Consider the following 13,746-nt stretch of genomic DNA (forward strand, 5'->3'; position numbering starts at 1 on the left):
CCACTAGGCTACCCGAGCGCCCCATCTTTGAAAGAGAATGTATCCCACAGTGGCCGTTAAGAGGTTAAAGAATTAATGGGTACCTTTAGATACACACCCAGTGCATCATTGTGGCAAAGCCCTGATCATGGTTAAACGGGTATCGGTATATGGTGATGTCTAGCCGAACCTTACGGAACTGACGTGATATTATCAGCAAGTCTCACAACTGATTCGTACGAATATTTCAATCAATAGTATTCAGTCAATGAACATCCAAGACCCACTGGTCTCATATGTTTGTTTGTTTGTTTGTTTATTTGTTGTTTAACGCCGCTCTCAGCAATATTCCAGCTATATGACGGCGGTCTGTAAAATAATCGAGTCTGGACCAGACAATCCAGTGATTAATATCATGACCATCGATCCACGCCATTGGGATCGATGACATGTATCAACCAAGTCAGCGAACGTGACCACCCGATCCCGTTAGTCGCCTTTTACGACAAGCATAGTCGCCTTTTACGGCAAGCATGGGTTGCTGAAGACCTATTCTACCCCGGAATCTTCACGGGTCGGTCCCATATGTGACAGAGTGTGTTTAAGCTGATCTGTAGTAAGGCGATCTTCATTCATATCACGGTACAATCATTATACGCCAACATTATACGCCACCTGACACTTGGAGGTCCAGAGTGATATTCAGGAATGGTCCAATATTCAAACCTGCTATTCGCCAATGTACATTTGAAACAAGCAGAAAACCGACACAGTGGCCATGCAGAGAAGGCAGCGATCATATAACGGATTGTTCGCAATTATACGAGTATAAGTCGCCAATACACCTGGGGACACATTGGTAACATTACCAGGGAACAATGACACCCTTAATTTGTTCTCACACCTCAGCAGACGACAATTGTCTTCTGCTTCGCGCTTCATCGATCGAGCAGACGACATGTCGGTAACACGATCTACCCAATTACAGAGTGTTGGATACCTGTTTGTCTCATTAATGTACAACCAACAGACAAGAACGGAGGTTTTAGGGATCCCCGCAGATATTGTGTCTCTGTGTAAGAAATGTCAAGCGCTGACAGCAACAACTCGCTACAATATCATTACGCATGTTTTTTCTTGGGTATTGATTTGAGGACAACCATCCGGGCCAGTTTATCCGTTTGATTATTAACTTCGACCAGTAACCACGCTGGAACAACTTTTCGCTGAAACTTTGAAAGAGGATTTTAATATTGATGGTTTCATGTCGAATTCTGTTCGACCCTTCTCGTTGCATCGTCTGTAAACTTGTTGATTGTGCGCGTCTAAAGAACAACGTTCTCAACGACAGATTTTAAAGTTTGGAGACATACCATGATATTCGAAAATTTAGCATCTGTGGCTTAAATATATTGATCTGTGACAATGTTTACCGACCTCTCGAATGGCGTGTCAACGAGTTGGAATGAAATGACGACACTTAACATTTTCAAGGCACCAGAAGGACCATTACACGTGGGTCAGAATGGAGGCAGGAAATTATGAATTCTGACCAAGGGCTTGTTTGTATGTCACGTGAGTCCCGCCGTTACATGTAACATTTCTATTGAATCCGGGAAGTTTGACAGTTTGAGCTGATGCATGTCGGAGGTGTCAAGCCGAGTTTTTCGACTGGTCAGAGCATGGTCGAATCTTTACAAATAATTGTGTTACTCATTTTAGATTTTCATCAACCTGGAGTGACGAATGTGAAAGGTTACAATTGTGAATTTTGTAAATATGTGATCGTTGAGTGTGGTATTCCAATTTGAGATGTTATGAGGCAAGTATCAATAGTCTCCTCAGCGACGTCAACAAATCTCGCATTGGCACAATAAGGTGTCCGATACAGCCATATTGTGTTTTAAACATTGTGAGACACAAACCTACCCATTGTTTAACTAACAGGTGAAAGATTAGATATGTCACATTTTGAACGACTTATCACAACAGAGGCTATCTGCTGAAGTGTGTGTTCGACAATATCCGCGTCACCAGCTAAATCACTATCTGTGGGCACAGCTTGAATGACACGCCAAGGGCCATCGGGGAAGTCTCTTTACGACTTGAAGCATCAAGGAGCAAATGTCCGACCCAAGCAAGGGCTGTTTTATGACCACAGAGCACACAGTAAATCCTGCATGTGTGACAGAGGCGATCACCACGGAGATGTATGGATAAAGTTGGGTGAATGACGGGTCATCACACAATTACGTAGAGGAACCACCAAGAGGTTTACTTCCTGTCATGGTTAGTGATGAGTGAACTGATTTCTTAATTGTGTCCTTCCCTTCAGACTGAGCTGAGGCCAGAGGAGTGTGGCAACAGGGACAGGAAGACAGGTGCATTGCCTTGCGCATCACCTATTTCCAGTGAAAGTTTAATTCTTCAAAAACGAGTTCGACGAATGGAAACGCAATGCCCGTGTTCGCATGAACCTACGATGAATTGTTGTGTGTGCTGAGAAAGGTTCCCGAAGTTCCTGAATTTTGTTTGGTTCTGTTCCAATCAACATCAACCGAATTTCGTTGGTCTTTGGCTTTCCAAGGGAACTTCAAGGATATTGACGCTAAAGAGAAGTGTTGTGTTTACTGAAAACAGTTCATAAAGACGTGGTATTACGTTATAGCAGAGCAAAAGGATATCTGTAGAAAATTATTTGAAGTGAAAGGCAAAATTGTTTCCTTGTGCGACAGAAATATAACATCGGCACGACGCCATTTGGTACCCCTGAGGGGGTTCAGGCTTTAACGGCACCTCAGCAAAACGTCACCGATTTTCTCTGGCGAAAACGGTACCGCATTTGACGAAAACGGCTACTATGTGTCGGGCGAAAACGGCATCTCTATTATTACGAACAAAAAGCGAACCAGTCTCTAAAAGGCACGTGGCAATTACAAGAAAGTAACTTGATCGACTGTTTTCAATCCAGTATATTGGTATCGATGTATTGCTGTGTTTTTTAACTGTTTGATGTTTCAAAGATATTACAATATGTCACGAGCCAATTAATATTATTATAACAAACAATACATTACGTCATCATCAAGTATATCTCTTTATACATTGCCAAAAGGCTGATGGTGACAGTTGTGCTTGCGATTTGTACTTCCGGTGAAACGCCATGATGGACAGTTTCCTGCTTGTCAATACCAACAATATTACTCGGAAAACTGCGACAGTCCCCACAGCAGGTGATAGTATCATATCTTACAGAGAACAACCCAGTGGGCGCATCTGTGGCAGATCCATATGAACTACAAATCTCATTACTTACTGATGTTCCTCTGCCGCGTAGATCGGACATCAAAGTGCATATTGATATTTCCGTGTAACCCGATGTAATGCCGGCACTGTGTGGCCGCCGGAATAGGTTGTGATATTGCATAACATTATACGTCTATGCCAGCGCCACAGGAGGCTTCTGTAGACGTTGATGAAAGTTATGGTAATTGAAAGCGGAAATCAAATTATCAAGGACTGCTATTACCTTTCATTGTCCTTTCATTACATGCAGGGTTTAAAAGCAATTGTACCTAAAACAGTTGCATGCTCTGATTATCGATTCTCACCAATGTAATCCACAATACGAAGTCTTGGTTTGCTTAGGGACCAGAGGATTTCGAGGGGGTCCTTTTCACATTTACATTGGTCTTCTGATCGGAACATTTAATCAAGGCAAACTACAGATGCCGTTGACAAGCAGATAATCTGTTGTTCAGGGATAATCTTTGACAAGCCTGCGTACAACCATTTTAGTCTACACTTTCATGACATGGCTATCGTCCCAGACATCATGTGGTTGTAGGGAAATATTGAAATGACTATGAGTAATTCACGCCATCTTCGAAGACCAAGAGACCAGAGGATGCACTGTGCGCCCTCTGGCGGCGGCAGAACATCTTCAAAATCGAAGGCCGTGACCTTTGAACATGATATTGGACGTGACCTTGAAACATGGCGTCTGTTGTGGCAGCGACTTCTACGGCAGAGGTGAGTTGAAGAAGTGAGTGAGTTGATGGAGTGAGTTAATAGAGTGAGTGACTGAATTAATAGAGTGAGTGACTGAGTTTATAGAGTTTATAGAGTTAATAAAGGGAGGTAATAGAGTGAGTTGACAAGGTGAGTTGATAGATTGAGTGACCTAATAGAGTGAGTTAGTTGATAGATTGAGTGAGTTATTAGAGTGAGTGAGTGAGTGAGTTGATAGATTGAGTGAGTTAATAGAGTGGGTTCATAGATTGAGGTGAAAGAGTGAGTGAGTTTATATAGTGTGTGAGTTAATATACTGAGTTAATAGAGTGAGTTGATATATTGAGTGAGTGTGTGAGTTAATATAGTGGGTTAATAGTGTGAGTTAATAGAGTGAGTTGATGGAGTGAGTTGATATCGTGAGTGAGTTAATAGAGTGTGTGAGAAAACAGCAAGTCATTTACGTCTGTTACCGAATTTCGTGTTCCATTTTTATCAGAGAACTATCATATTTTAACATTTTTTCGGGAACCTATGAGATGGCATGTACCTTTATACATGAATATATATACACAAAGTACGTCATCTAGATTACCAGATTTCGTTCTTTCATTTTGTGGAAGTTTCATTGCGATTCGATGCCTCACTCTGGCAGTGTTGGTTCGAATCCCGGACGGAATATGTACTTTGCTGGGAAAATGTTATCTCAAATATGACATTTGTTACATTTGACCTCTTTCTGAATGACATTGTGTGTTGAGTCAAACATGTGATGTCTGCCAACTGGCCTCAGTCTTGTGCTGCTAACAGGCTGTCACCGAGCGTCCATTCCACACACAGTGGAAGTGTATTCTCAGAGAATAACAACAATTAATGTTACGCCTGTTTCAATAACACCGACAAAACAAATGTCCATGGCCATAGGAAATCTCCGAGTCATCATCAAATAGTGATGACACCAGGTGTTTGCGAACAGGTGAGCGTATCGGGAACATAAGTTACAAGTCTAAATAGGGAATTGCACTGGACATAATATTCGTCAGGGATGCGTCAAATTTGGAAATGTCCTTGACATGCCTAACAATAACAAAAACCGAGGAAACACAGTAAAATTTAGTTTTGCGAGATACCTTTAATCAAGACGATGCGGGAAAATTCCATTGTGACGTATACGTAGTCACGTGTTACGTTAAGTCTTCCAGCCTTTTAGTGTGGCTCGATGACTTTCTCTAAGAGTCAAACATGTACCGGATGGTGATGACTTCTACTAGTATCTCGTGGACACTGCCATAAGTATTGTTAATGTCTGCTGCTGTTACTGAACATTATCACTGACTTGCGACGGTAACATTAACAACGTGTCTTGGGACATGAGACAGACATTCTTCTTCTCTGACAAGATGTCACTAGCGAGTTTATATGTAACGCTTTTATATCAGTGAAATACTCAGGATATCTGGGGGGAACGGGGTCCCAATTATGTTTCTAGGTTTGTCAGCACCATACCCGTGCTCGTGGGTTTCACCGAAGTGGTAAACGTCTTAGACCTGTATCACTTCGAGCTTTCCTCCCACATTAAGCTGACACGCCGCGATATAACTGAAATACTGTTAAAAGCGGCGTTAAACCCAACTCACTTACTCAGGTTATCTATACTTGTAGTGAGTGAGTATGGTTTTACGCCGCTTTTAGCAATATTCCAGCAATATCACGGCGGGGGACACCAGAAATGGGCTTCACACATTGTACCCATGTCATGAATCGAACCCGGGTCTTCGGCGTGACGAGCGAACGCTTTAACCACTAGGCTACCCGAGCGTCCCATCTTTGAAAGAGAATGTATCCCACAGTTAAAGAATTAATGGGTACCTTTAGATACACATCCTGTGCATCATTGTGGCAAAGCCCTGATCATGGTTAAACGGGTATCGGTATATGTTGATGTCTAGCCGAACCTTACGGGCTTCACACATTGTACCCATGTCGGGAATCGAACCCAGGTCTTCGGCGTGACGAGCGAACGCTTTTAACCACTAGGCTACCCGACCGCCCCTCTATACTTGTAGATTCATCAGGGCCACACTGTATCATGCGTGTCACGAAAGAAGCCCCGTAGGGATAATTAGTTCATGATTAAGCTGAGTGATTAGGCTGAGGTTGTATCATCGTGCTCCGAAGGCCTGTCACTCGATCAGCTTTATCGTTAGCCATATTGTTGTAGCCTGTTGTTCGATATACAATTGTACACCTATTTTCAAACTTGTCCCCATGTTGTTCGAACTGTATGCATTGTTGATATAGTTTCTGGCCTCTGCAAATAGATAATAACGAGAATATAACATGGCAGAATTAAATACACGTGTACGATATAAAAGGTTTAATATTATTTATTTTTGTTGAAACTATACCTACCGACCCTATTAATTTGTATTTTAATTTTTTTAAAACTTTAAATAGTTCGACTTACTCAAGCTAACTGGTAAGCATAAACTATATCCCTTTTGACCTTTGTGGATGGTAACGAGCGCTTGAGTCAGTACGATAACTTCAATCCTGCCTTACTTGCCTCGTGTTGAATATAACCAGTAACCCCGGAGAGTGTCTAACGTAACAAGTGTTATAATTGGGATAATATTTTCTTAGCAAAGTGGGGGCACGGGTGGCCCAGTCGTCTAAGGCGCCGCGATTCGCTGTGAAGAGTTTCGTCCCTTGGGCACGCCAGAAACCTATGATTGTGGGTTCGAATCCCGGTTCGCCCCGATTATGTTTCTAGGTTTGTCAGCACCATACCCGTGCTCGTGGGTTTCACCGAAGTGGTATACGTCTTCGACCTGCATTACTTCGGGCTTTCCTCCCACATTAAGCTGACACGCCGTGATATAACTGGAATACTGTTAAAAGCGGCGTTAAACCCAACTCACTCACTCGCTCTTAGTAAAGTACAGATTCTCGTAATTTTTGGGGTTGAGTCCCGTCCGGGATACCGGAGAGTATCTGTAAAGCGGAAACCATAAACAGTGTGTCCTCCCATTCGTCACCACTCGCCTCTTTCCGTTACCTGCAAGAAGACCCGTCCCCCATCGATGAATGTGCGAAAATACGACAAACCAATCAGAATGCGCGTATGATTTCAAGTTCTACGTCAAAGAATCCCTCAGAAATAATTTTTGATTTTATATATGTCTTGCATCTAAAAATATACCAAAGACACAGTTAAATGTTTTCAATCATATTGCAAAATTCCGCACGTCCCGATGGGCTCTAAGTTGCATCTGAAATATATATAATATATAGGGAAATGTGTGAACCATTACGCAACGAGTTGACAATTGTTTTAGGTATGCCCGTTTGCGCTAAGACGGAACCCGGTCGCTAAAATGGCCACGAGAAGGGCACGAGTCGCTCTTCGGCTTGTCCCGGAATAACACGAGTTGGTCACGAATGTGTGTCCTCCGTGGCTAGTTACGGGCGCTTCAGTCACTACGATGACGTCACCTCTCCTTTATTCCTTACGTCCTCCCCGTGTACTGAACTATCCAGTAACCCGTAGTGTAGTAGTCTGATATTGTATATCCATAGGAAACAGACACAGGGCGTTGTCTGAAAAACGTTGTCGTCAAAACATGAGCTATTCCGGGAAGGATTAAAGGTCCCAGCAAACTATTCCTGTCGCGAATGAATGGATTGGGTGGTCGCCTGACTTGGTAGATTTGCATGTCATCATATCCCATTTGTGTGCACCCAAAAGATATCTCCCGTGGAGACGAGTTTTGGATGATAAATAAGATTTACATGAGTACAACGTCACACGCTGTGAGGGGTGCCGATGAAGAGATGAATTAAAATATTTGAGAAAACCAATGTATCGCTTGTCTCAGTCAGGGAAACAATTTATGATCGTTTTTATTCATTAGCGTGATTTTAAAGCTTGGTGTTACAACACAAAACTTTAAATAGATTTTGTATTGTTGTGACCACATTCCTGAATACTAGGTCAGTGGATTCGTAGACCAAATTATGTAAAATAAAACGCTTGTCGAACATAGTTGAACTCCAATGACTAAAGCACTCTTTACAGCCATGAAATAGGTTTAACGATGGACTGAGCAAATTTCAGCTATATGACAGCGGTCTGTAAATAATCGAGACTGGACCAGACAATCCAGTGATTGACATCATGAGCATCGATCCACGCAATTTGGATCGATGACATGTATCAACCAAGTCAGCGAGCCTGACCACCCGATCCCGTTAGTCGCCTCCTACGACAAGCATAGTCGCCCTTTACGGCAAGCATAGTCGCCTTTTACGGTGAGGTGAGGTGAAATGGGGTTTAACGTCGCGACCAAGATTATTGCACTTATATAGCGACGTGCATGCACGTGTGTGTGTGGCTGCTTGTACTAGTCCGGACTGATGCCGATTTATAGTGCTAGCTCACTGAGATACCATGCCGCAGTTTAACATGAATATCCCACTCAGACACAGTATACTGACTCCGAGCCGACCAGTCCTTGTTTCAACCCCTTAATGCCGAGCGCCAGACAGGGTAACAACAAGTACCATCTTTTAGCGTCTTTTGGTATGACGCGGCCGGGGATCGAACCCCAGACCTTCCGCTCTCCGGGCGGACGCTCTACCACTAGACCACGGAGGCGGTCTCGCCTCTTACGGCAAGCATGGGTAAGAGACACATCAAGTTAGCGTTACAACACATACCACAAGAGAGGCCGTACAAACCCGATCTGATTACACTCACAATAAGACCACAGCAAATATAATACAAAGCCAACCTTTATTACACACGCTGGATAAATAACAATACGGCTCGAATGTAATGTTAATAAGAAAATCATACGCTGTGAGCACGTATCAAAACTTGGTATTAAGACTGATGAACCACAAAGAACTACAGTGTACTGCCCAGTATACGTGCCATTGGTATGTGTTGGTTAAAACCCGCGTACACAATGATATCTCCTGACTGTAAAGTTACTACCTGAGAACGTGTCCGCTGAAATCCGAGTGTAGTTATACACAAGGTCAAGTGTCGCCCAAATGTATTGAGGAAAAACATCGGGGACAATCTCAAAAATATTTTTATTTTTTTTGTATAAGCCTTTCCTATTAATCATCGGATTGTTTTACGAGTTGGTTCGCTAACAGTTTAAATGTTTTATTATTTATCAAATAAGGAATAATATTTGGTGATATATCAGGTATTATAACTTTTTTTTTGGTTTAACGCCGCACTCAGCAATATTCCAGCTATATGACGAAGGTCTGTTAAATAATCGAGTCTGGACCAGACAATCCAGTGATTGACATCATGAGCATCGATCCACGCAATTGGGATCGATGACATGTATCAACCAAGTCAGCGAGCCTGACCACCCGATCCCGTTAGTCGCCTTTTACGACAAGCATAGTCGCCTTTAACGGTAAGCATGGGTTGCTGAAGACCTATTCTACCCCGGATCTTCACGGGTCTTTTAGAATTGAATGAGATGAAATAATGATATAATCCCGTAATCTGAAATTATTACTATCTCTTGTTGGTTTAGGTTTGTGTACCATTAGCAGAGACCGGTGAACATCAGAGGCCAGTCCATATTTAATAAATTTAAAAAAATGAAAATATATTAATGTTCTGGTAGTGCCTTATTTAATCAGTAATACATACACACAGGAAAATTGAATTATATTTTTAAGAAAGACATTAAATACAGAGTCTTTCGCAATAATGTAAATCTTTAAACAGCAATGAAATATACCCCGGGTGCTATTTTAAAAATATTTTTAAAACTGGAAACTGTCCTCAAAACAAAATTAACTATGCTCATATTATTTTTGATCAAGTGCTTTTGCAGAAGAACGTTTTTAAAAATTCTTTCTCATTCTTCGAAAAGTGTACCGATGTAACTTGGTTTGAGGATTACTGTTATTTTTTAGTTTTGGGAGTTAAAAGGAGCTTCAGATTTTGATACGTTCCCTCAGATGGATCTCGTGGTACCGCATTATTGGGTTGTATTATGTTATTGGGGTGTATATATGAGAGAGTAATTGTTTGAAGAAAGGTATTTCTGTGAGACACGTCTGTGGGGAGCTGCCATCAACATGGAGATGATGGATTTCCCAGCGTTTGGTCAACCCAGAACTATAGTGGATGTTGTGAAGCAAATTAAGTGAGTTTTAATTTAAATTTGATTTTTAAACAATTTTGTTAAAAAACCCAGATACCCTTGATTTTGTTTACCCTAGGTATGCGTGAATGAGAAGGGAAATTGTATATGAATGTTGAGCGAGTGAGTTTGGTTTAGTGACTTTGAACACTATTTCAAGTTTTATATTCACCCGGTTTAACAACAAAGACCAAGTATAATAATTATTCTACAATGCATGAATTTAGACTATACTTAATTGTGATTTGCCATTCTGAGTTTCTAATCACGATAACCACCTCTGAAACAGATGATTTGACAGCCTCATCACCTCGTTATCTAATATTTTTGGTAATATACAGTAACCTAATTTGACACCGTGTACGGTCACTAAAGACACCATAACGAAATTATTATGCTGAAGTATCACTGCGCTGAGACGCATAGAAGGGGTGGATTTGATTTGAAATATGTCCATAGTGTGGGTATTGACAGCAACATTTCGTTCACGGAACTTTACTTTGTTGGACGCTGTCTACGTGCAGCCCACTCACAGTCGGACAGAGAAACTTAATACCAATCTATAAACTTGTAATATGTGTAGCATTGTGTTTTTTTTGTATTACCGGTTTTCAATAATAGCTTGAAATCATCACGTTAATTACAATCTCAAAAACCAATTACATGTACGTTTTTCGTTTTAGATCTCAGTGTGAGGTAAAGTTTTCGAATTGTTTGTGAAATCATTCGTTTGTTTGCTAAGCGAACGTCAATCTATAAACTTGTAATAATGTAGCATTGTGTTTATTTTGTATTTTTCAATAATAGCTTGAAATCATCACGTTAATTACAATCTCAAAAACCAATTACATGTACGTTTTTCGTTTTAGATCTCAGTGTGAGGTAAAGTTTTCGAATTGTTTGTGAAATCATTCGTTTGTTTGCTAAGCACTCCACAAGACTGTTTATAACGCGATGATTCATTAAAATGTAATTGACTTGAGTGCTTAACATTTTATTTGCTTTATTCGGAATTCCCACATGTTATCTTGATTTATTGCTTCAATTACTAAATACCTAAAATGACAAATATGACTACGAGCAAGAACTGTATCTTTGAAGCGGAGTTGGGCCTCGTGCTTGTGATGTGAGAGCTGTGATTTATAACCATCGTATAAAGAGCACAGGTGCTTTCATCGATTTGCACAAACATATTCCAATTATCACAGGCATGTCTTAGTTTGCCAACGCTTTATTAACGTTTTGTAATTGACTGTGTGTTTGCACAAATCCCATATCAAGAAGTGGAAGGATTGTGTCTTCATCGTCGTTAGTGCGGAACCCTAGCATTCCGACCTATTCGGAAATATCTCCAACACAAGCGGCGTGTCCTTGGGTAGTTAGAATGGTGCAGGGGCCCGTTCCACAAATCAGTCGTAGCGGTAAGGGGGCGGTCGGGTAGCCTAGTGGTTAAAGCGTTCGCTCGTCACGCCGGAGACCCGGGTTCTATTCCCGACATGGGTACAATATGTGAAGCCCATTTCTGGTGTCCCCCGCTGTGATATTGCTGGAATATTGCTAAAAGCGGCGTAAAAACATACTCACTCACACTTACTCGTAGCGGTAAGACTTTTCAAAGTCAGAGCGCGTCGTGAGTACAGTTTTCGGAGAGGAGCGAACACTTCAACCACTCGGCTACCCCTCCTCCCAGATCGATTTGCGGAATTAATTTGTACCTGCATCACCACAATATGTACATATAATTAGGGATGTCACTTCTGATCGAACTGTCCATGCGCAGGACAGTGGCAAGGTTATACAGTAAACTACGGTTATAACGAACTCAATGGGACTGTAGTTCGTTATAACCGTAGTTGTTATACGATTTACAGCAAATGGACGGGGCAGAAAAAAACAGTTCGTTATATCCGTCAGTTCGTTATAAGCGTGCCCGTTATAAACGTATCGATATTGAACACTCTAGACTATCGATAGTTTCTTTGAAGTGGCACATTCAAAATTATCGGTATTATCACCACATGGTATAAACACTTTCGTTTTCAATGAGAACGTTATCAAATTTTCACAAGATCTGAGCCAGAGCTGCCTTTCTTTAGCCTCATTAACTTCCATAGCGTTCTACCGAACCGTGGAATGGCGAAAGAATTTGGCTTGAAACCCTGAACATCCACGTTGTGAATGAGTATGGTTTTACGCCGCTTTTAGCAATATTCCAGCAATATCACGGCGGGGGACACCAGAAATGGGCTTCACACATTGTACCCATGTCGGTCATCGAACCCTGGTCATCGGCGCTTTAACCTCGAAGCTAACCGACCGCCCCTCTACGTTGTTAGAAGTTACAGATATCGCAGCATGATTTAAGTGAGAGAACAGTCTTCATTATACCACCCCACCCTCACCCCCGTCAGTCAGATTAATGACTGTCACAATCAGTAAGAACATGTGGCGAATTCGCTTGAATACTGTGTGTGAAAGTCCACAACAGCCGTGTAGATACAATGCGTCACCGCCTTTGCCCTTTCCACAGAACTCCTGTCTCTGCTTTCAGTACAACGTGTTTTACAAACAGTCAACCCTTCATGAAAGTTTATACCTCATAATGAAAAGACCCCCGCCCCAACCCCTTCTCTCCCCCGCGTTCCTCCGATCAGGTGAATCACGTTTGAAGCCTAACAAATCAAAGGTACACAGTCAGGTGCGCTATTGTCAGTGACAATGCATGTCATCGCTTCACTGATTGCTTGAACACGACTAGCTAAAGAAGCCAATGTCTTGTCCTCCCAGAAAGCATTATAGGGTCATTGAATTACACTAGCATGGAATGTAAAATCTTATGTTAGAATCGTCATCGGTCTTGTACATTGTGGATATCATTGACGACAATATCGTGAGTATTAGATGATCAAATTTGTACGTATGTATGGACGAACAATGACTTGTAATGGTTGAGTTCGTGAGTTAAGATTTAGTTTCGTAAATGTTGCATTTCAACAACATAGCGATTGGGTTGAATGTATGGACACGCACCTGTCTTCTTGTAACATTTTGTTTGTTTGTTGTTTAACGCCGCACTCAGCAATATTCCAGCTTTTTGACGGTGGTCTGTAAATAATCGAGTCTGAACCAGACAATCCAGTGATGGACAACATGAGCATCGATCCATGCTATTGGGATTGATGACATGCATCAACCAAGTCAGCGGGCCTGACCACCCGATCCCGTTAGTCGCCTCTTACGTCAAGCATAGTCGCCTTTTACGGTAAGCATGGGTTGCTGAAGACCTGTTCTACCCCGGATCTTCACGGGTCTCCTGTAACACATGCGTCCGAGGATGTATGCACGTCGTGTCATGTATTACAGAAGTGTGGAAACAGACCCCAGCGTGCGTGGGCATCAGCTAAAGAGGCTGACTCTCACGTGACGGTCACAACATTGCCAATAATAGATGAAGCGTCTCCAGTACTGGCAGTAGTACTAGTCTCAGTACTGTGGCCTGTTTTTGTTATACAGCTACTGTTATGCGTATATGATTTATGTAAGTTAAAACACAGTAAAAACACCAAAGCGAAAG

At 41.8% G+C, this 13,746-nt stretch overlaps 1 protein-coding gene across 1 annotated transcript in view; it reads left to right on the forward strand.

Annotated features, from left to right (window-relative positions):
* The first annotated feature begins 3,825 nt into the window (after positions 1 to 3,825).
* LOC139471784 (uncharacterized) overlaps positions 3,826 to 13,746 on the forward strand; it is a 33,644-nt gene continuing 23,723 nt past the window's right edge. Inside the window, exon 1 of the mRNA XM_071254277.1 lies at positions 3,826 to 4,011. Within this exon, the coding sequence (XP_071110378.1) occupies positions 3,839 to 4,011 (173 nt within the window). The 5' untranslated portion in view covers positions 3,826 to 3,838. The remainder of the gene's footprint in view (positions 4,012 to 13,746) is intronic.

The sequence above is a fragment of the Haliotis cracherodii genome, unplaced genomic scaffold (assembly GCF_022045235.1).
Source record: "Haliotis cracherodii isolate W230 unplaced genomic scaffold, xgHalCrac1.p SCAF_23, whole genome shotgun sequence".
NCBI classification, from domain to species: domain Eukaryota; kingdom Metazoa; phylum Mollusca; class Gastropoda; order Lepetellida; family Haliotidae; genus Haliotis; species Haliotis cracherodii.